Here is a 19,961-nt window from a genome sequence, read left to right as displayed (position 1 = left end):
TATAAAGTTGATCAATGAACATAAACTGGTCTCACGGGTCTCACGTGAACCCAACCCTATATATATATATATATATATATATATATATATGGGGGCTTAATCAAATGAGAACTGATTAGTTTGTGGTAACTATGAGATCCAATCTCAACCACAAATCAACGGATAAATTAAGAAATTAATAATTATGGTAGTTTGAGTTAAAATTATAATTAGAGGGCATTTTAGGTATTTTTAAAAAACTCATATCTCCTCTTTCCGACCTCCAATCTCCGGCCTCTGGTGAACAAAAATCCGGCAGGTACCAAGTAATGACAAATATACACAATGTGATACCCATTGTGATATACAGTGGTACTCAAATAGTATCACAGTATATCACAATAGGATTATATATATTATACACACACACACACACACACACACACATATATATATATATATATATATATATATAGTTTACTATAAATCAATTTATTAGAGATTGTTCCTAATTTTGGACTTCCGATGGATGATTAAATCGGATATGTTAAAATACATTATGAGTACTAGTTGGTACTGTCATCTCCTCATGCATGCCATATTAATTTATCGTAAGTGTTTTGTTTTATTTGAGTGTACGTGAAGATGAATTTGATTCTATTGATGTAGTTGGTCATAATTCATACATCCTACAATTTTAACGAAATACGAACAAATAATCTCAATGTTAACATGAAATGTATGACTGTTACATGTCGATAATTTTAAACCATGAAAGTTGCGTCAAATTGGTATTCAGCATAGCCTTCTTGTACATGAAGGATGGGCTAATAACTATTTATTGCGTGTTTTTTTGTTTTGAACTGGTTCCTTTTGGAAATCTTTCCAACAAAAAAAAATCTAAGACCATTTACAATAACTCTATACTATATTATAAAACATTTGACACAATCTCTTAAAAACAACTTTTTAAGCATTATGTATTGCTATATAGCTAATTACTTAATTTTCAAGATCACAAGTAAGTTGTGCGTAAGTACAACTTATTAAAGCTTATGTTTAAATTTGTGTAACTAACTGTGGATAAATATAATCAAATAGAAGATAAACATCTTATTTTAAATATAAAAAATCTAAAATATAAGTAGGATAATCATTGAGTTCTAACAAAATACTTAATTATTATATTTATAAAAAAATATATTATTAAACTAAAANTAAACTAAAAATAAAAAATTGAATTAAAGAAGTACACAAAAAGAAGAAATTTTTAATAGTTAGTTTGGTATTAATACCAAAAAAAATTTCAATTTTTTATGATATATCTTTATATTTATATTTTAATCAAAAATAAAAACATTATCGTTTTCTCAAAACCACATCAAACCGTATTATAACATCGACTAAGACAAAAAAAAAAAACGAAACATTAAAATTGAAATGCAACTCGCTGCATTGTGCGAGTACCCTTTTAGTTTTCTAAAATATAGAAAATGAATATGATGTTATCTATTGTAGTCCTATATCGTTCTCCAATCTCTATAATGGAGAGAAAAAAATAATAAAGAAAACTCAAAATTTAGAGAATTCTCCAAAGTAGTGTTTGGTTCACATAATGGAATTTGTTTGAATCGGAATATGTCAAATAAATTAGAATATGAAGAAACTTAATTAGGTTTGCTTATGTGTTAGACTGGCAGGAATTGAAGTAAAACATGTTAAAAGAATTTGAATTCGTCTATTTGGTTCGTTGGAATATAATAGTGGCGGTGGTAGGAATGGCGATGGTGGCGTAGACAACAAAGGTAACAACGAGGTGGTGATAACTGTTGTGGTGAAATGAAATGGAATAGAATAAATATTAGAGCATAACATTTTTCTTAAAATATGAGATGAAAAAATTGGAATTTTTATTAGAACCCAAACATCATACAAATTCCTTACCAAAACTCAAAGAATGAATCAAACTCATAAACCAAACCTAAAACTTGATACAAGGGAAATAATCTTCGTTACAATTTCCACCAATGAAATTGAGTTATTATTATTTGATATAACTTTTTTTTTAGAAATGATATAATTTTAGAACATTTTAAATAACATAATTAATGTTGAAACCTATCTATTCAAATTAGGATACAAACTTTTTAGAAATTTTAACTTTCTTCTATTTAGGATTTGAATCAGGACTCCTTTTTTATTGATTCTTTTATTATATTGGGAGATTATTAAGTTATTACTTTTTTGATCCTTAATTTACTACCCAATCCAACCCATTTTATGAATAAACCGTGACAAATTATCTAACAAGAAAAACTACTTGTTACAAATAGCATCTTCTTATTGTATCGAAACCTAATAAGTCTATATACCCATTTTATTTTAAAGCTATAAAGTAGTCATTTAAAATAAAAAAAATTAATTATTTTTTCATTTCGAAAATAATCAAGAAACTTAATCATTCAAAATGATAAAGTTTAATAGTTTTTCATTTAAAAAGAAAGTTTAAAGACTAAACCAATCAAAATAGAGAAGTGGTTTAGTTTTTCTTTTTTTCCCCTAAAGTTTCACCATGAATAAATTATCATGAATCCATATAATATCAGTTGGTGAAGGAAACCTAATAATTTAACGAGAATGTTAAAAAGAATAAAAAAACAAAAAACGTTTAAAAAAAATAAAATAGTAAAGAAAATGAAAAACTGACCACGAGTCCCACTTCTTTTCTATATATCTGATGAGCAAAATTTGGCGGCACCGAAATCGCTGCTACTCACCACTTTCCCCCCATTTCGCGCCCTTTCTATCTCTAGATTTCCTCGATCCATCCAAACACACAAAATCCTTCATCAAACCCACTGCTTCAATTTTCCTTTTCCATGGATTCCGGCACTACATTTTCTCTACCAAGTCTCTTGTGCGAAGAAGATGAATCCTCGTTAAACGAAATCAAACTTAAGGTTTCGATACCTAAATCCGAAGATGATCACTATATACGATGTTTGATCGAAAGAGAATCGAAATCAAAAGATTACGGTTGTGTTTGCGATGACGACGACCATACTAGAAAATGGTTCAAATGTGCTCGATTAGATGCCATTAATTGGATTCTCAGTGTACGAATCCTTCTGTTATTCTTTTGATTTCACTCTTGTTCGTTCTTGAGTTCATTGAGTTTTTCAATTTGATGCAGACTAGGGAAATTTTGGGGTTTCATTTTCGTACCGCTTATCTCTCTTTGACATACTTTGATCGATTCAATTCGACGAGAGTTATCGATGTAAGTTTTGTGTATTTGCACGATTACAACACCAAAATTATCATCATTTTACAGTTTCTTAGATTTTTTCAAAATTGAAGTTGTTTTGAGTTCAAAGTCCAAAAAAGGAATGGAATCTGATTAATGAATTGATGGTGTTCATAGAATGGGAAAGAATGGGCAATTCAATTGCTGTGCATTGCATGCTTATCTTTGGCTGCTAAAATGGAGGAACAAATTGTGCCATCATTGTCTCATTATAAAGCACAAGGGTACAACTTTGAAAGCAGTGTGATTCAGAGAATGGAGTTGATGGTATTGACAACATTGGAATGGAAAATGTGTTGCATTACTCCATTTGCTTATCTTCACCATTTCTTCTCCAAGATTTGTGATGAATGTGGCTGTAATCAGTTTCTAGTCTCCAAAGCTATTGGACTCATATTTGATTTCTCCAAAGGTGGTTTTTAATCTTTGAAGCTTGATTTCGATTTCGGATTTTTTTAATATAATCTTGAAATTGTTTATAAATTTGAGGTTGTTTTATATATATATATATATTACAGAGGTTAATTTGATGGATCATAGGCCATCTGTTGTTGCCATAGCAGCAGTCTTGTTAGCTTGTGATGATCAACCAACAAGAAACACATTGGAGTTCAAGATTGGTGTTGTATCATCACTTCACTCTCTTGAAAAAGTAAGTTTTCAAAAAAAAAAAAAAAAAAAAATTCCAACATGAATGTTGTTGGTTTAATCTTGACATTTTTGTTCATTATTCTGAAGCAGGAAGGTATATATCAATGTTACAATCTTTTGAAGGGGATTGAGACTAAAAAGAACAACACCCCAGAGAGTATGAATTCTTTTGGTTCATTTAGAAATCATTGGAGCCCGTCATCCACCGTTGGCATCAAGAGGAAGCTTGCATACAATGGGTTGGAACAAAAATGCCCGTTGCAGAAGACGAGTAGGCGATCATAGTAGCATTTTGTTTAGACAAGGCATGGATTCGTTGATTGGAGTTGATCGGGGTGATCTTTAACCAAATAAGAGATTTGAGTTTTGGGAATACTAATCTACCAACATATGGTATGATATGGAGGTTACCATATAAAAGGGATTTGAATATCAAATGCCCATGAGAAATTTCAGCTAGTGGAAACTAGTGAAGGGCATTGTTACTGAAGGAGGATGGATGGTAAAGTTTAACATACAGTAAAAAGAGGTGTCTATCAAAGATTGTTAAATGGGGTTTTTTTCTTTTCTTTACTTTTTTGTTGAATTCAATCGTCTTTTCACTACCCTTTTAAGCTTTAGTTCTGGATAAAGATTGTACTATTTTTGTGTATATGTGTCTTTGAAATTGAGGCTTGGAATGGTGACTACTTTCAAAAGGCTGAAAGCCATGAGGAGGATGTTTAGGGAATGGAGAGTCATGATTTGATTTGATTTGATGCATTTGTTGGGTGGCAAGAAAGAAAGAATCATCAAATAATGGACAATGAAAGCTGAAATGGGTTTGGGTTGGTTTGAGATATTGAGTGTGTATCTGGCTTTATGGTGAGTGGGATGCCCCCTCTTTTACTGTTGGCTATAGCTTGCTGGGTCCTAATTATTTTGATGTAACCAGAAGTGAACAAAGACTAAACTGTATAAATAATTGCACCTTGTTTCTTATTATTGCCAATCTTAAAAGAGATCATGATTATGAATCTTGTGAGGAGTTTACTCCTAGCTTAGGTTGAATGTTGACCCCTATTTTGCCATTATACACAGGATTCGTTAAAATTGCAACAAATAAAAAAATGAACACTCTAATAACCAAGGAAACATATTCAATTACTTTTATGCATACCTGTACAGGTAAAGGAATGCCAAAAAGTAAAAAACAATGATGGATGAATGGATTTAGAAGTTAAGAAAAGAACTTTACAGGATATTTTCATTCAAAAAGTTAAAATTCACATGCCACTCACTACCCTATAACTATAAGCAGTGAAAAGAAGAAGTAAAATGATTAACTACACAACTAGCCAGCCCAACCTTCTTATACATAAACAGATTCATCATCAACATACTTAAATGCGCATTCTCTTGAGATAATTTGGCAACAACCACCTCCCAAGTCCCATCCCCAAGGTGAAAATGGAATCTGGTGGTATCTCACAGAGACAAGAGAAAACTGAAATCATGATGAAAAGGCTAAAATCAAGTCCTACCTGTTCAAGAATTCCCATCACAGTAATATTTTGGATGGCAAAACCTTCTAACTCTACCCATTTTCTAACAAGCTAAAGGATCATATCTTTTTTTTCTTTTTAAGTAGTAGCTTTTGTATCGTGTGACCTTAAATAGGGATCCTCTTCAAATAGACAGCAATCGGCATGCTTAAATACCCGATAAAAATGCTATAGAACCATTGCATGATTGTTAGTGGTGATGTATTTGCAAAGGCACCCAGGTACTCGACTATTATCACCTGGAAAATGAATGTTGCAAAGATAACGCTTACAAACACGTTGTTGTCCCATATGCCATCTGAAACGTCTTCTTTCTCCATTTCTCTTGAGTTTATCTCGTTAAATAGCTGCAACACATTATAATCCAACATGAGTATTTGATCACAAATTGCAGATGACCATCATGTTTTTAGTCTCTTCAAAAATGCAACATTTTAGCAAGATGTGTATGAGAAGTTGTATATATACCTGGCAGAAGACAAAGGCATTGAAAATGAGGGTATTAAGGATCAAATCGGAATCATCTCCATGAAGACTGAAATATGATTTTCCTTTTGACTGAAGTAGCCATATCACTACGAATTGGTACAAAGACTGCCCCATGATATTCCGCCACATAACACCACTGATAAAATTTCCCGTTCTTCCAACTGGAGGTCTCTTCATTAATTCGTCATTTGGAGGTTCAGTTGCTAGTGCCAGGGCTCCTAATGTATCCATGATCATGTTCACCCACAACAGCTGAACAGCTGTGAGGGGAGCGCTTCCTGTAATTACGTTAGAAGGACAAAGAACCAGTAAGAACATGACACCAAGTGAGTTTTTGAAATTAACAGTTGGTGCTATCTGGAAGCAAGAAGAGTGTAGCAATAATATGGAAGAAGAAGATGTGTTGTACCTGTCAAACAAGCTGAAGTGAAGTTGACTATCAAAGCAACAACATTGACAGTCAGCTGAAACTGTACAAACTTTTGAATGTTAATGTAGACTGATCGTCCCCACCTGGCAACGGTCACAATTGTTGAGAAATTGTCATCTAGAATAATAACATCCGCGCTCTCTTTGGCTACCTAAAATTTGGAAGAATATGCGTGTTAGAACAAAGATCGTTCTCAAATCCTTGCATAGAATTTTTACATCCATCTGGTAAAACCTTTATGAATAAGGTCAGGAAGATCTACTTGCTCACCTCAGTCCCAGCAATGCCCATTGCAAGCCCAATATCTGCTTCATGAAGTGCTGGGGCGTCATTTGTTCCATCACCAGTAACTGCCACAACCTCGCCAAATGTTGTTCTCAAGTGCTTCACCAGTGTATGCTTATCCAGAGGAGAAGATCGAGCCATCACCTAAATAAAGCAAAACAATAAGTTCACGGTAATTTCATTACTGAACATTTGCAGCAGCTAGTTCGTGCTTCTAACAAGCATGCATACGAAAAAAAGATGTACCTGAATCTTGGGAATTAGTCTGTCCAATTCCTCCAGACTCTTTTCACGGAAATCTGGACCTTCTATTGCAATACCATCACCTGTAAGTATTCCACATTCCCTAGCTATGGCCTTTGCGGTATTTATGTTGTCTCCTGTAACCATACGGACGGTTATACCAGCTGCCCGACAAATAGCTACCGACTCCTTGACGCCTGGGCGCACAGGATCTTTGATACCCACGATTCCAATACAGGTGTACCCAGAAGCTGGAATAGGAGTTTCAGCCGAAACATCACTTTTGATGTCTATATAAGCAAGACATAAAGTTCGAAGGGCTTCATCAGCAAAACTCTCAATTGTACTCTTTAGATGTTTAATGGATGCCTGGTCAAGAGGCACAACTTCACCATTTGCATTGATCATCTTATCACAAGCAGCCAAGATTATTTCTGAAGCACCTTTACAATGTGCTCTTACTACTCCTTCAGGAAGCTCCAGCACCACCCCCATTCGTTTCTTCGTAGAGTTGAAAGGCTCAACTCTGAGAACTTTGGATGCTTGGCGCTCAGATTGGAAATCACCTCCAAGTGACAATCCAAACTCCAGTATGGCTGTCTCTGTTGGGGTTCCTAGTATCTCACGTTTCCCTTGTTGGTTAATCACAACTTCTCCCCCTGTGTTGGTGAATATTGATTGTAGAAGAAGCTTTAAAGCCTTATCTGGGATCTCAGAGGTGACTTGTTTGTTCAAATCCATGACTTCCGTACAAATGCACGCTTTCACTACAGTCATGTGATTGGTTGTTAACGTCCCAGTTTTATCGCTGCATATACTTGTTGCAGACCCCATAGTCTCACAGGCTGCAAGATGGCGGACAAGTGCCTTGTCCTTCATCATCTTTTTCATGGCAAATGCAAGGCTCAACGTGACAGCCAAAGGCAATCCCTCTGGAACTGCAACAACAACAATGGTGACAGCAATGGCAAAGTATTCCAACAGTTCTAAGGCATCATCGCCAGCCCAGCTCCAGTGAGTTCCTTCTATGATCTTACGAGTAAGCATCTTTTGCACCAGAACTGCAAAAGTCACCAAGGCAAAGAAAAGACCTATCTTTCCAATGATGGTTGCAACTCCATTTAGCTTAACCTGCAGTGGAGTTTCGTCGTCTCCCCCTTCACTAAGAGTTGCCATCAATTTTCCCCATTGGGTTCTCATCCCTACTGTTGTAACTAACATTTTGCATGAGCCATCTTGGACCTTGGTTCCAGACAACAAGTAAGGAATTTCAGCACTGACCATTACTGGCTCACTCTCTCCTGTCAAACTGGATTCATCAATTGAGACTGAAAACCCAGAAAGGAAAAGTCCATCTGCAGGGACTTGATCTCCTATAGCAAGATGTACAATATCGCCAGGCAGGAGCTCATATATTGATAATTTTTGCCTGTACCCATTCCTGGTAACTTGAATAGATATCTTTTTCTTCTCTTTGTCCAAATCCTTGAACTGTAAAGATTGGCGATAATCACTTGTTGCAGTTACAAAAACTACCAACAAGATACTTGCCACAATTCCAAGACCATCATGAGCCCCCTTAGGCCAGCCTTCTGTTGCTATGCCAACAATCAAAGAGACAAAGGCACACACAGCAAGGATCATCAAGGTCATATCTTGAAGGGCTTCCCATAAAAACACCCAAAAGCTCTTTTGTTCGGCCTCGGTGAATTTGTTAATTCCAAAAAGCTCCTGTCTGCGGCTCAGCCCTTCCTTATCTGTAGAAAGTCCATCAGTTGTTGACGTCTTAAGCTTTGCTGCAATACCATCTACTCCACCATGCAACTTTAGCTTTTTGGGGTCATGGCCTTCAACAATGGAACCTAGTTCATCAGCACAGATTTCATAACCAGCGGCTTTGACTTCCTCAGGTACTGTATAGTCGCCCGGTTCCACCCCTGTGCTCAATACATCATGAAAATGGAGCCAATAAGAAGAAAGGGCATTCTGTGATGGAGGAACTGAAGAGTTATATACAGTCAACTTGAAGCATACATATATATTGGTCAAGGAAGAGGCTTCCCACTCACAAGACGTATAGGCGACTAGGTGGACATATAGAGTGCTTGTATGTGGGAAGCTCTCTTTTTCAACATTATCCATATCAGGAGTAGATTAATTTTCCTATATACATATAGATGCGATACATGCATATAAACAAGTACTAAGAACTCACCTTGTAAAAATTGCAATGCAGCCTTCGACACCAAAACCGCTACTCTTAACTTCTCCTGTAACCATTCAAGGTATGATTAGTAAGTCAAACTGTGGCTAACTATTTGGATGAAATCATGTAACTTGCAAAGCATTGGTTGTGACAGAATTAGGAGATCATACAATCTTCTCCAAGAAATACAACTAAGATGATGAACATTAATTTAATTTATCTGCAAATGGCAAACTGTTCAAATTCTTGAGAAACATAGAACTCAAATCATCCAGTAAGTACACTTATAATCTTAAGAATGGGCTACACTTCCAAGGAAGTTAACATGGAATGTTGTCGTCAAACTGACACATGGTTTTATTTTATTTTTCGTGGGGTTTTCTGAATAAATTTATAAAATCGTGACACGTTCGACTCTTGAATAAAGTCAAAAGATAAAGTCGAAAACTCCAGTCTAGATTCAAAATCACTGCAACCATCGTAAATCAGACTACAATGCATGCGTTAACCAATCACGAATTATAGTGCAGAAACAGTACTGCATTTCCTTCATCCGAAGAGAGACATGCACTTCTTCTCATAATTACAATAGAAGTGGAAGAAATTCTGATATATGTTGGAATGCACAGGCGCGAGAATAGTCCATCTGAGGTCTGTTGTTTTTGTGTAAATCTGTAAAAAAAAATAGTAAAATCGAGAGTGCTGACCTGATTGCCACGGCGCATGGCAGCAGCCTCATGACGCTTGACGAGGTTTGCAGTGAACCGAAACCGTCGCTTAGGATTCTTGACGACACCACACAGAGTCCTCCAGTTCTTCAACGTCTCGTCCGACGAATGTTTGGGTTTCACTCCACCGAAATTCTGTTTTAAATAAGTCTCCATCTCCTTTCCCTCCTTCCAGATCCAAACGATCAACGAACGAGTGACTGAAAACCCTCTCTGTTGTTCAACCAAAGTAAGCCATCAAATCTCAAAATCAACACTGGTTGTTTCTTCCTGGGCAAACATGGCGTATTCATAGACCTTGAGAAACAGAAGAAAAAGAAAGGAAAAAATCAAAGAGAAATGACTAAGAAATTTCAGATGCTCGAAATCCAAGTGTTGAAGAAATCAGTTCGAAAATCGTAAAAAGGTAGATGTCTCTGTTTCAGCTGGGAAAAGCAGAGTCTGGAGAGTGATCCGAAATGGGGGCAAATTTTGATCCGATTGTCCTGGAAACGGAATGACCGCGTTCTTCTTCTATATATGATACATCTTTAACACTAGTTTTTTTGAATTTTGAGCTTAATTATAATTAGTATGTTCGAATTATATTACGCCATGCATGTCAAATTTACTGAACAACTGAATAGTGATACATATATTATATATACTTATCGGGTTTTTATTACGGAATCTTTTATTTATTTTTCATTAACTCATGTATTGAAAATAAAATCGTGTTTTGTAAATCGATTTGTATATATAAATTGTGAAAGTTTTTATTTTCAAAAGTTTTTTCATATATAAATGAGCGTGTTTTTTTAATTGAAAGGGCGATTTGATTTTTTTTATAAAAGTTTTCTCATAGAAGCTTACTGAATAAGTCACTACCAAACAATCATATATAATTGAATAACACAAGTTGTGAGTTTTATTAAGTTTATTAAACTATTAACAAACATGTTTTAACTTTTATATATTTGTGATTTTTGTTTTTTATATGTACATTTAAAAGCAAAATGCTAAACGAACGTGTCTTGGTATTATTTAAAATCTAATAGTTTTGATTATACTTTTTTCAAAGACGTTTTCATGGATTGGTTAACAATAAAACTATTTTATTAAATACAATTAGAGTGTAGTTTGCTCTTAGTCATGATAAGGTGTGTTTTGATGGAACGTTAATCGGCTCATTATTCCAAATCAAAGCAGTTGGTTGCAGAATATCTTGCTCTGGACAACGATCGTCTTCTAATTACTACCAGATACCTAAATTATTTATGTCTTCACAGATTTCTTCTTCATTTTCTTTAAAACAACAATAAACGTTAAATCATGACTCTTCACCAACTTCAGCAAGAAAGTCAAAGGTAATTCTCAATTCACATTCCTTTATTTCAGTAACAACTTCAAATGGATGACCTAGTTTTCACCTACTTTTTTTTTGTTGCGTCTAGATATGCTCCCGATGACTTACTCATCGTCGAATCGAAAATGTTTTGTTTCAACGACCAAGTGTTACTGGAGTTATGCAATTTCTTCACTCCCTCCAATCTTATGAAACTTGGCTACTCCAATATGGATTTTCTATGAACAAAAATCTCGTTTATTACTAAGTACATCAAATGCAACAAGAAAAGGTGACGTGTCAAATAGAGATGTGGGAGGAGTCTACGAACACAACAACATACTATTTGGTATCAAATTATTCATGGAAAACTATAAAACTTGACGTATCTAAATAAGAGGTGCAACAAGATGGGTATCAGTATACAAACGATAAACTGTCGATGACCCTAATGGCTTGTTAGTGAAAGAGACAGAGTAGGAGTTCTTTTGAGAAAGTAAAGTTAGACTGTTAAAACTCTGATATTTATTTTTAGCTTCAAAATATTTAAATTACAGTGCCAAATATGAATGGGAGCATTTCACACTTTTCTAACCTACATTGAGTTAGAAGAATCTGATCAAACAGACATGAAGGTGCATGTATCTTATGTTTAAAATATATCCAAATTAATCATCTCAATCGTGAGATACAAAATGTAAGCTTAAATGACCAATAATACGAGTTTGAAGAATATTGAATAAAATCTTTTAGTAATAAATTCATTATTGTTAAGAGTTTTAAATTGAAGATCCAAACAGATGCTTATACTTTACAAATAACACCTAGTAGTGAAAATTTTGAATGTCTGTTTTGATTATCTGCCATGTTCCATTCCAATAACCCAATGCTTTTGACGTATAATGTTCAATGACACATCAACATTAATCACCCACATCAATAGGTTCGCTGTGTCACTAGATACACATTTGCGGATGATTTTCTAAAGTCAAATATATATGGTCAGGTTCAAACGATAAGACAGTCAATTTGCAAGAATGCGAGAAGTTACAAAATCATGTATGCTTATCCCTGGTATACACACTTAACCATATACGATTAAACACATGTTGCATCAATTCACCTATAATGCCAACCTTTTCCAGCGACCTTTGGGTTTACCAAATCGACCGTGTCCTTTTTTGATATGTTTAATCATATAAAAAAAGTTCATAGCACATGTGATCATATATACTTTTGCAACTTACTGCATTACTGTAAATTGATGAACAAAGACATGGACGTCATAGCATATGGACATGTGACCCCTTTTGTGTTCCGAATCAGGCACGTGCCCGTTCGGGGGTGAAAGCGCAACCTAGCACCGTAGTTGGTGACAGTCACGAATCCGCCCCCCGTCCTCCCTCTCTTTCGTTGAATTTCTACGCCATCAAAACGCACCTCTTTCTCCTTCAACTTCTTCTGCAGCAGCAATGAACAGCGGACCAGGACTCTTCTCCGACATCGGCAAGAAAGCCAAAGGTATTCTCAATTCAATACGCAATTCATCTTTCTATATTATTGTAAATGAACTTTGGATTAAGTATACAGGAATTCTTGTTTATGTCTTAGATCTTCTGACGAGGGATTACTTGTCGGATCAGAAATTTTCTGTTTCAACCACCAGTGCTACCGGAGTGGTATGTTCCATATGCAATTTCTTCATTGCTCTTAATACGGGAATCTTATGAAATTTGACTCATCGATTTAGGGCTTCTCTGTGAACAATTTTTAGAGTTAACGTAATTGCGTAAGTTTTATTTATACGTTGTGTAGTTTTTGTTGTCATATTTGTTCCTTGGATATTAAGTATTACTACGTTTGACCTCCAGGAACTTGCAATGGTCTGTATCCATTTTTTATAGGATGTGATCTTAATAGTCATGGAAGTAATGGGAATGGAGGTTCTGAAAGAGCTCATGCAGGTCTTAGTATGGTACTAGGAATCAAGAAGATAAAATGGTGAAATTTACCGTAGCTTATGATGTGCTGGTTGCAAATACTTACTCTAGAACATGTGATTCTCATCTAATGACCGTTGGTAGTGGTCAAATTCCAGTAAGAGAGACTTCGTACTTACTAAGAAAGGGGGTCGAGTGGCTTGCAAAAATTGTAGATAGTTATCCGAACACAAGATAGGAGTGTTGAGCACCATAGAATTATGTGGTGGAACCTAAAAGGGGATAGTGCAAGTACATTCAATTATCAAATGGTTAAAGAGGGGGACTTTTGATTCCAAAGGGGATGCTAATAGGACCTGGATTCCTGGAACAAACTACAAATGCATTTCAATGGTAGCAAAACGGAGATGGTAGGAGAAATTATAGGAAGTAGTGATCAAACTAAAGACATTTGGTGGTGTAATGGGGGTTCATCAAATGGGCATCAAGGAGAAAAGAATGCTATAAGCTCAAGAATGAGTGTAAGAATGTAGAGAGCAGAAAGAAGTATAAACAAGCCAATAGGGAACTAACAAAGCATTAAGAGAAACTGTAGATAAGACATATGAATATCCGTGCAAGAAATTAAGACAAAAAGAGAGGGAAAAATGATGAATGGTGTTGATTAAGGTAAGAGAAAGGAGAAACAAGGATCAAGTAACATCAAGGAAGAGAACTGGGGACTCTTAGTCTAAGATGACAAGGTCAGAGAAGATGGGGGAATTTTGTTTTAATAAGTTGTCAACAGAAACACTAAGGCGAGCATAAGGGGACTTGATAACTCTTCTTATGATACTGGTCGAAATCTGTACATGGAACCGTTATGTTGAAGTGGAGTGGGCATTGATAAAGATAAGAATTTGTAAAAAGCTTTAGGGTCTGATAGGATCACGTCCGTACGTCTAGTTCAGTAGTTTGACAAAATATTTTATTCGATTTCATTCATAAGAACAGAGAATACCAAAAGAATGGAGGAAGAGTCCTGGTCCCAGTTTACAGGAATAAAGGAATTACTCAAAACTGTAATTATTGATAGATCAAGCTTATGAGCCATAAAATGAAACAATTCTTGCTTCAAAAGGGATGTTTCTTTTGATGAATAAATGAAAATATTACTTTGTCAATTTCTTTAAAAAGTGGGTTGGTGAGCAAATGTTGATAGTTGAGAATAAGGTTTCGGAAAATCAATTTGGTTATATCACGGTTGAGGGGTAGAGGAGGTGAGGCAGGCCAAGGGGGTCGGAGGGTAGGGTGGGTTGGGGGTAGAGTAGGTAGGGGGAGGGGGTTGGGAGGTTATAGGATACGGTGCATTGGGAGATCAAGACCAGATGCTATTTTCTTGATCAGAAGACTTGTGGAGAATATTAGCAACACAAGAAGGATCTGATGTAGGGAGCTCATATGATAGGATTCTGAAAGAGGTGATGTAACAATATCATGCGAAGAAGGAAGTGTATGCAATGCATGTTAATATGTGTTAATGAAAGGACACATCGAGGTCTACCCCTGAGTGTGAACTTTTGTTTTGCACTTTGTCAATGATCTACGATTAGTGAAACGTTGGAATCTGGATGGTTTAGATTGAGTGGAAATAAGATGGACTACATAATTGCCATTCCAATGGTTTTGATAGGGGAGATGAAGATGTGCTAAGCATTGGTGGACAACAGTTAGTTATAAAGCTCGTCCTTTGTTATTTCTGATAAAATTTACAAAAGATGAGAAAATTGGTTATCTGTTAGTGATAGGATAAGAGCTCAGCATGTATGAACTACAAATCATATACTAAATTCTGATATACGACCACCATGAGAGGAGGCCATATAAATATGCTGGAACGCCCGTTATAGATGTCTTCAGTCACCAGTTTTCTCTTATAATTCATCCCATCTGAAATAATAGAGCAATATTTGATTTTCGCTTGGTGTATCGTTCTGGTACGTTCTACATAGTTGTGAAGAAGATCTATTTTTAGGCTAATTACCGGTCCTTTACTTATGTCATTGAAGAAGTGGTTGGACATAATACTTCAAATATAAACAATTAAAGCATTCCTTTGCCTGGATTCAGTGAGTCTATGCATTAACTGGCTTTTAGCCTGGGCATGTCTTCAATTAGTCACCCATAGAGAAGAAATCAACTCCAGCAGGTAGAAAGGAACTGGTTTATGTCATTCATGTAATTTACTTGGACGTGGAAAGGTCAATGTGTACACATATCAATCTGTTTTATTGCTCAATTGCAGACACTTACATCCACTGCAACAAAGAAAGGTGGTCTGTCAACTGGAGATGTGGGAGCATTGTACAAATACAGGAACACGTTAATTGATGTCAAATTTGATACCCAATCAAATGTATGCTTTTTTACTTCTGATCTTCAGATACCATCAGATTCAACCTTTATTACGTCATTACGTGCATCCACTTCACTTTTACACTGATTCTGCAGATTGCTACGACATTAACTTTCACGGAGATTGTGCCCTCAACAAAGACCATTGCTTCATTCAAGCTGCCTGATTTTAAATGTGGCAAGGTACAGTCTTCGACGCCTAGATACCTGTTTATTCATTTCTTCACGTAACGTGGGGGTTTTCACTACACGTTATGCCTTTTTTCACAGTTCGAGGTTCAGTACTTTCATTACCATGCTACTTTAACATCAGCAGTTGCTTTGAATCAAACCCCGACCATCGTTCTTTCAGCTACAATTGGCACTCCAACATTTGCCATTGGTGCAGAGGCATGCTATGAGACATCTTCTAGCAAATTGACCAAGTACACTGCTGGCATCAGTGTTAACAAACCAGATTCTAGTGCTTCCATAGTCCTGTAAGCATTCGGCATGAACCACTCAAAATGTTAAATCTACTTATCAGCACATGTTGGGATGATGGAATACAAATTATTTTCAGGGGTGACAAAGGGGACACGATAAGGGCATCATATATTCACCATTTTGATCTAGTACAGAAGACTGCTGCTGTAGGGGAGATTACCAGAAGGTTCTCGACAAATGAGAACACCTTCACTGTTGGAGGGTCTTATGCAGTTGATGGTCTAACAGTGGTCAAGGCCAAGCTCAACAATCATGGGAAGCTAGGTACCCTCTTGCAGCATGAGATTATTCCAAAATCACTCGTGACCGTATCCAGTGAGCTGGACACTAAAGCCTTGGACAAAACTCCCAGGTTCGGTTTGGCTCTTGCTCTTAAACCTTGATCCAAATTTTGTGCTATGTGATATTATGCTTACAAATATATTATATTTCTATTTTACCATTTCTCTCCTTCGATGGCTTTCAAGGGGAGCATTGAATCAATAATTAGTTCCAGCATACATTGATGCATCTAGGCTTTCATTATTTTTTTTTGGATAAATATCAAGGCCATTTTGGTGGTCCCTTTTTCCCAATGTTTGGGTTCTAAATGGGCATGCACATTTTATTCTTGTTCTTAGGGTAGCTATAATTGATTGTATACTGCTCTCTTTATGGTCACAATTCATAATGTTGATATAGGAGATGGAAAGTTACAGTCACACAGCCATAGATGGGTTTCACAGAAACTTGTAGGAAATAATGTTCTACCAGCACAGATTTTTTTCTTCAAAAGCCAGTTACATGAAATCGTCTACAAGGTGTCTCAAACTGGTGAATGATGAACCTCCTTCTTCCAGTGCCATTCGGCTTTTTGCTCTCATTTCTGCCATGTTTGCTCGAACCTCACTATTGCCATCCATCACCTGCCTTATTCCCTTCTCAATGTCTTCAGCTGACACCAAACTCTGATTCTCGTTTAATTGGTTATAATCCAACGAGATTTCCACTGCCAAACCCAGTTCTTTAACCAATTGATGCGCATCTAACTGTTGCTCGGCGTACATTGGCCATGTGGCAATTGGAACTCCGTTCCAGAGACTCTCCAGTATGGAGTTCCACCCACAGTGGGATATGAATCCCCCAACTGCAACATGAGCCAGCACCGCTGTCTGCGGGAGTCAGCCAACCACTTTGCCCCTTTCGGCTGTACGCTCGAGGAACCCATCCGGTAGGATTTCGTTGTAGTCTGTGTACTCCCCTGGGAACCCTTTTTGGTCTTCAGATGAAGGTCGGCGCAGGGACCATATGAACCTGTATCCGCTCCTCTCTATAGCAATTGCTATCTCTCTCACTTGGTCCACCTCGAACCACCCCCTGGATCCGAAGCATAGGAGCAGTACCGATGACTTTGGTTGACCTTCCAACCACTGCAGTAGCTCATTGTTTCGAGTAGGCTTTTCGGGTTTTAGCATGGGACCCACCGTGTAGACGGGAGGTGTTTTATCGTCATAGGAAAGGAGGGCATGAGGCTTTAACTCTAGAAACGTGTTTATGATTATACCCTTGGCTTCTTTATATTTGCGGGTATACTGAATAAACCTTTTGGACCAAGAGTCCTTGTCCAAAAGCACAAAGGGCAACACGCTAGGAGGAACTGGCTTAGCATAGCTTGGGATTATCAACGGAGTGCCCAAGTTTGCCAATTCAGATATCTCCTGACCTCCTTCATCATGGAGGATCTGAAAATAAAACATAATTCCAAGAAAAGCTGCATTTGAGGTGAAGAACATGTAGGTAGGGACACCAAATTCCTTGCCAACATCAATGGTTGATGTACAAAACATGTCAACGACCAATGCAGAGAGTCGAGGGGTTCGATTAGACCCATCAAAGCGAGCAGCCACAAGCTCTCTGATGATGGGCTTATGGTGTTCAATGATGGCATCAGCCAGGAAACCGGCAGTTGGGCAATCTGGAAAAGAATTAGGATCTACAGGAGGGAATTGTATAAATTTGATTCGATTGCGGTCATCATCAAGGGAGTGGATGTAATTGGTGCCAATCTGATCAATAGGGAGGTGCATGACAAGTACGGTAATGGTGAGATGGTGAAATCGAGTGACCATGTGGTTGGCCAGCTGAACAATCTGACCGACATGTCCCATAAGTGGCGATGGGATGAAAAACACCTCTACTTTCTCCATAACAATTAGCTTATGATGTCATAATTTCTAGGTGAACCCTGGGCATCTTTATATAGGTCTCTTATATCTCCAAGCAACTATGCTATTTTAGAAATTTTAAATATTTGGGAACGTCTGCTTAACAACTATGTTAAACTCTTCTCTAAAATAGAGATAAAAAGAGTGGAGAAATCTCCAAATTTATAGAAACCGAGAAAATATAACATACCTGATGGAGATGCTTTTATTGAGTCTAAGGGGACTTTACCAAACACTTACCCGGATAAACGCTTACCGGTAAAATTCAACACAATCACTTATTTACCGTGTAAGCTTTTAGTCTATCGAAACGGTATCGTATGCAACAAATTACCTGGTAAGCGCTAACTGTGATAAGAGTCGTCACCCTCACTTACCAGGTAAGACTCTGTCCTTACCTTCGTTCTTAACGGGTAAGATTCTTGTTCTTGCCATATTCATCTGAGAAGGTAATGTGATTTCATAAGCGCTTATCCGGATAAGCGTTTGGTAAATGGCCCCTAAGTATTAAGTTTTTTTGGGCTTAGCTCAAGAAAATAATATCAGAATCGAGCTAAGAAACGGACCCATGTGGTGGCACGGGCCACCGCTTTGTTCATTAGTCGTAGTGTAAGAAATTATAGGGTCGTGAAAGGTGCCTCCATACCAATTTGTTGTATGTCACCATATATATTTTAAAACTACAATAAGGACACAGGTTTCACTTGGTAGAGTTGGTTCGCAAGGCTTTTCTTCTACCTAAGATCTAAGTTTAAATACCGTTAGTGTCATTTTCTTACTTTTTCGCTCTTAATTTCAGATTTATTATGTTTATTTTAACTATTTTGCAATAAGAGACTTGAGTACTTAACTTGAGCATATGAAAAACAAAAGACTAATGAAAAGACCAATGATAGATTTTGTAAAAAGTATGCCTATATTTGTTTCTTATAATCAAATGGTGTCACCAATTGAAAAAAATTGTAGGTCCATCTCTGATTGAGCTCGAATATTTTTTCAATGTCCGAGTTCGATGCTCGTCATGAATTTTGAATTACACATTTATGTGTTCGAACTTAAGATTGATTAACATGTTTATTGTCTTGAATTCGAGATTGATTAATTTGTTTGTTGGCTTGAAAAAGTGTATGGTCATATAGAATGGCTGTTGAAAAATTTAATGAGCTTTGGAATGGGCGGAATCGACCGCTGGAACTGGATTCATTAAGTTTAAACGAGTGTTTGAGATTGATTAATAGATGTGAAAAATGAGTAAGCTTGTTAAATGGTGGTATGGATGGATGATAGTACACAGATTGGTTCTGGTTCTAATTCGACAGAGGTGGGATGGCTTAGGGGTTGTTTGTTTACCTTAGTTCCATTAAGAGGCAACCTTTGAATCGTTAAGAAATGAATCTTGTTTGACAAAAAAAAAGTTTGTCTCTTAATGGTTCTAAAACCCTTTGAATGATTTTGTATCACAGATCTCCCTTAACCATTAAGAGCTCTAATTTCATTGTACACAATTATCAAACAATTATATTTCATTTTGCATTATATCATAAGAGTCTTTTAATCATTCTGACCACTTAATCATTTTGCATCAAATCATTCAATAATTGCCAAATAGTCATTTAAATAAAGTTATGTCACTATGTGTACAGTGTATAGATAAATAAAAACCCTTTCAAAAAAATTCAAGAGTTTTTTCACTTTCCCTTCCTACGATTCCTATCTCACCCATGTATGGTTTTCATTCATTTCCTTAAAAA

The 19,961-nt window shown here is 36.4% G+C and overlaps 3 protein-coding genes and 1 pseudogene across 7 annotated transcripts; 2 read left to right on the top strand and 2 right to left on the bottom strand.

The window, feature by feature from the left end:
* Window positions 1-2,830: 2,830 nt before the first annotated feature.
* On the top strand, window positions 2,831-4,561 carry LOC112520295 (cyclin-D5-1-like). The gene is made up of 5 exons (XM_025128617.1): window positions 2,831-3,095; window positions 3,173-3,259; window positions 3,404-3,698; window positions 3,805-3,938; window positions 4,028-4,561. The coding sequence occupies exons 1-5, from the start codon at window positions 2,859-2,861 to the stop codon at window positions 4,220-4,222; spliced, it is 948 nt and encodes a 315-aa protein (XP_024984385.1). The 5' UTR covers window positions 2,831-2,858; the 3' UTR covers window positions 4,223-4,561.
* Window positions 4,562-5,588: 1,027 nt separating this feature from the next.
* LOC112520268 (calcium-transporting ATPase 2, plasma membrane-type-like) lies at window positions 5,589-10,018 on the bottom strand. 5 transcript variants are annotated; one of them, XM_025128606.1, is made up of 8 exons: window positions 9,842-10,018; window positions 9,144-9,198; window positions 7,210-8,865; window positions 6,932-6,993; window positions 6,671-6,829; window positions 6,380-6,551; window positions 5,950-6,248; window positions 5,589-5,828 (listed from the first exon to the last, which is right to left on the bottom strand). In XM_025128606.1, exons 1-8 carry the CDS (start codon window positions 10,016-10,018, stop codon window positions 5,589-5,591), a joined length of 2,820 nt encoding a protein of 939 aa, XP_024984374.1. The 5 variants fall into 5 exon arrangements, with proteins under 5 accessions (XP_024984374.1, XP_024984342.1, XP_024984350.1 ...); XM_025128574.1 differs by having other exon boundaries at window positions 6,932-8,870; window positions 9,062-9,198; XM_025128582.1 differs by having other exon boundaries at window positions 6,932-8,870; window positions 9,140-9,198.
* A 2,514-nt stretch (window positions 10,019-12,532) lies between these two features.
* LOC112527389 (mitochondrial outer membrane protein porin 2-like) lies at window positions 12,533-16,487 on the top strand. The gene is made up of 6 exons (XM_025138009.1): window positions 12,533-12,707; window positions 12,798-12,865; window positions 15,411-15,521; window positions 15,617-15,703; window positions 15,791-15,999; window positions 16,083-16,487. Exons 1-6 carry the CDS (start codon window positions 12,659-12,661, stop codon window positions 16,387-16,389), a joined length of 831 nt encoding a protein of 276 aa, XP_024993777.1. The 5' UTR covers window positions 12,533-12,658; the 3' UTR covers window positions 16,390-16,487.
* Window positions 16,488-16,570: 83 nt separating this feature from the next.
* On the bottom strand, window positions 16,571-18,573 carry LOC112527382 (annotated as a pseudogene).
* Window positions 18,574-19,961: the final 1,388 nt, after the last annotated feature.

The sequence above is a fragment of the Cynara cardunculus genome, assembly GCF_001531365.2.
Source record: "Cynara cardunculus var. scolymus isolate 2C chromosome LG 1, CcrdV1, whole genome shotgun sequence".
NCBI classification, from domain to species: Eukaryota; Viridiplantae; Streptophyta; class Magnoliopsida; order Asterales; family Asteraceae; genus Cynara; species Cynara cardunculus.
Note: the sequence above shows the minus strand (reverse complement) of the source record. Positions and strands in the feature narration are given on the sequence as shown.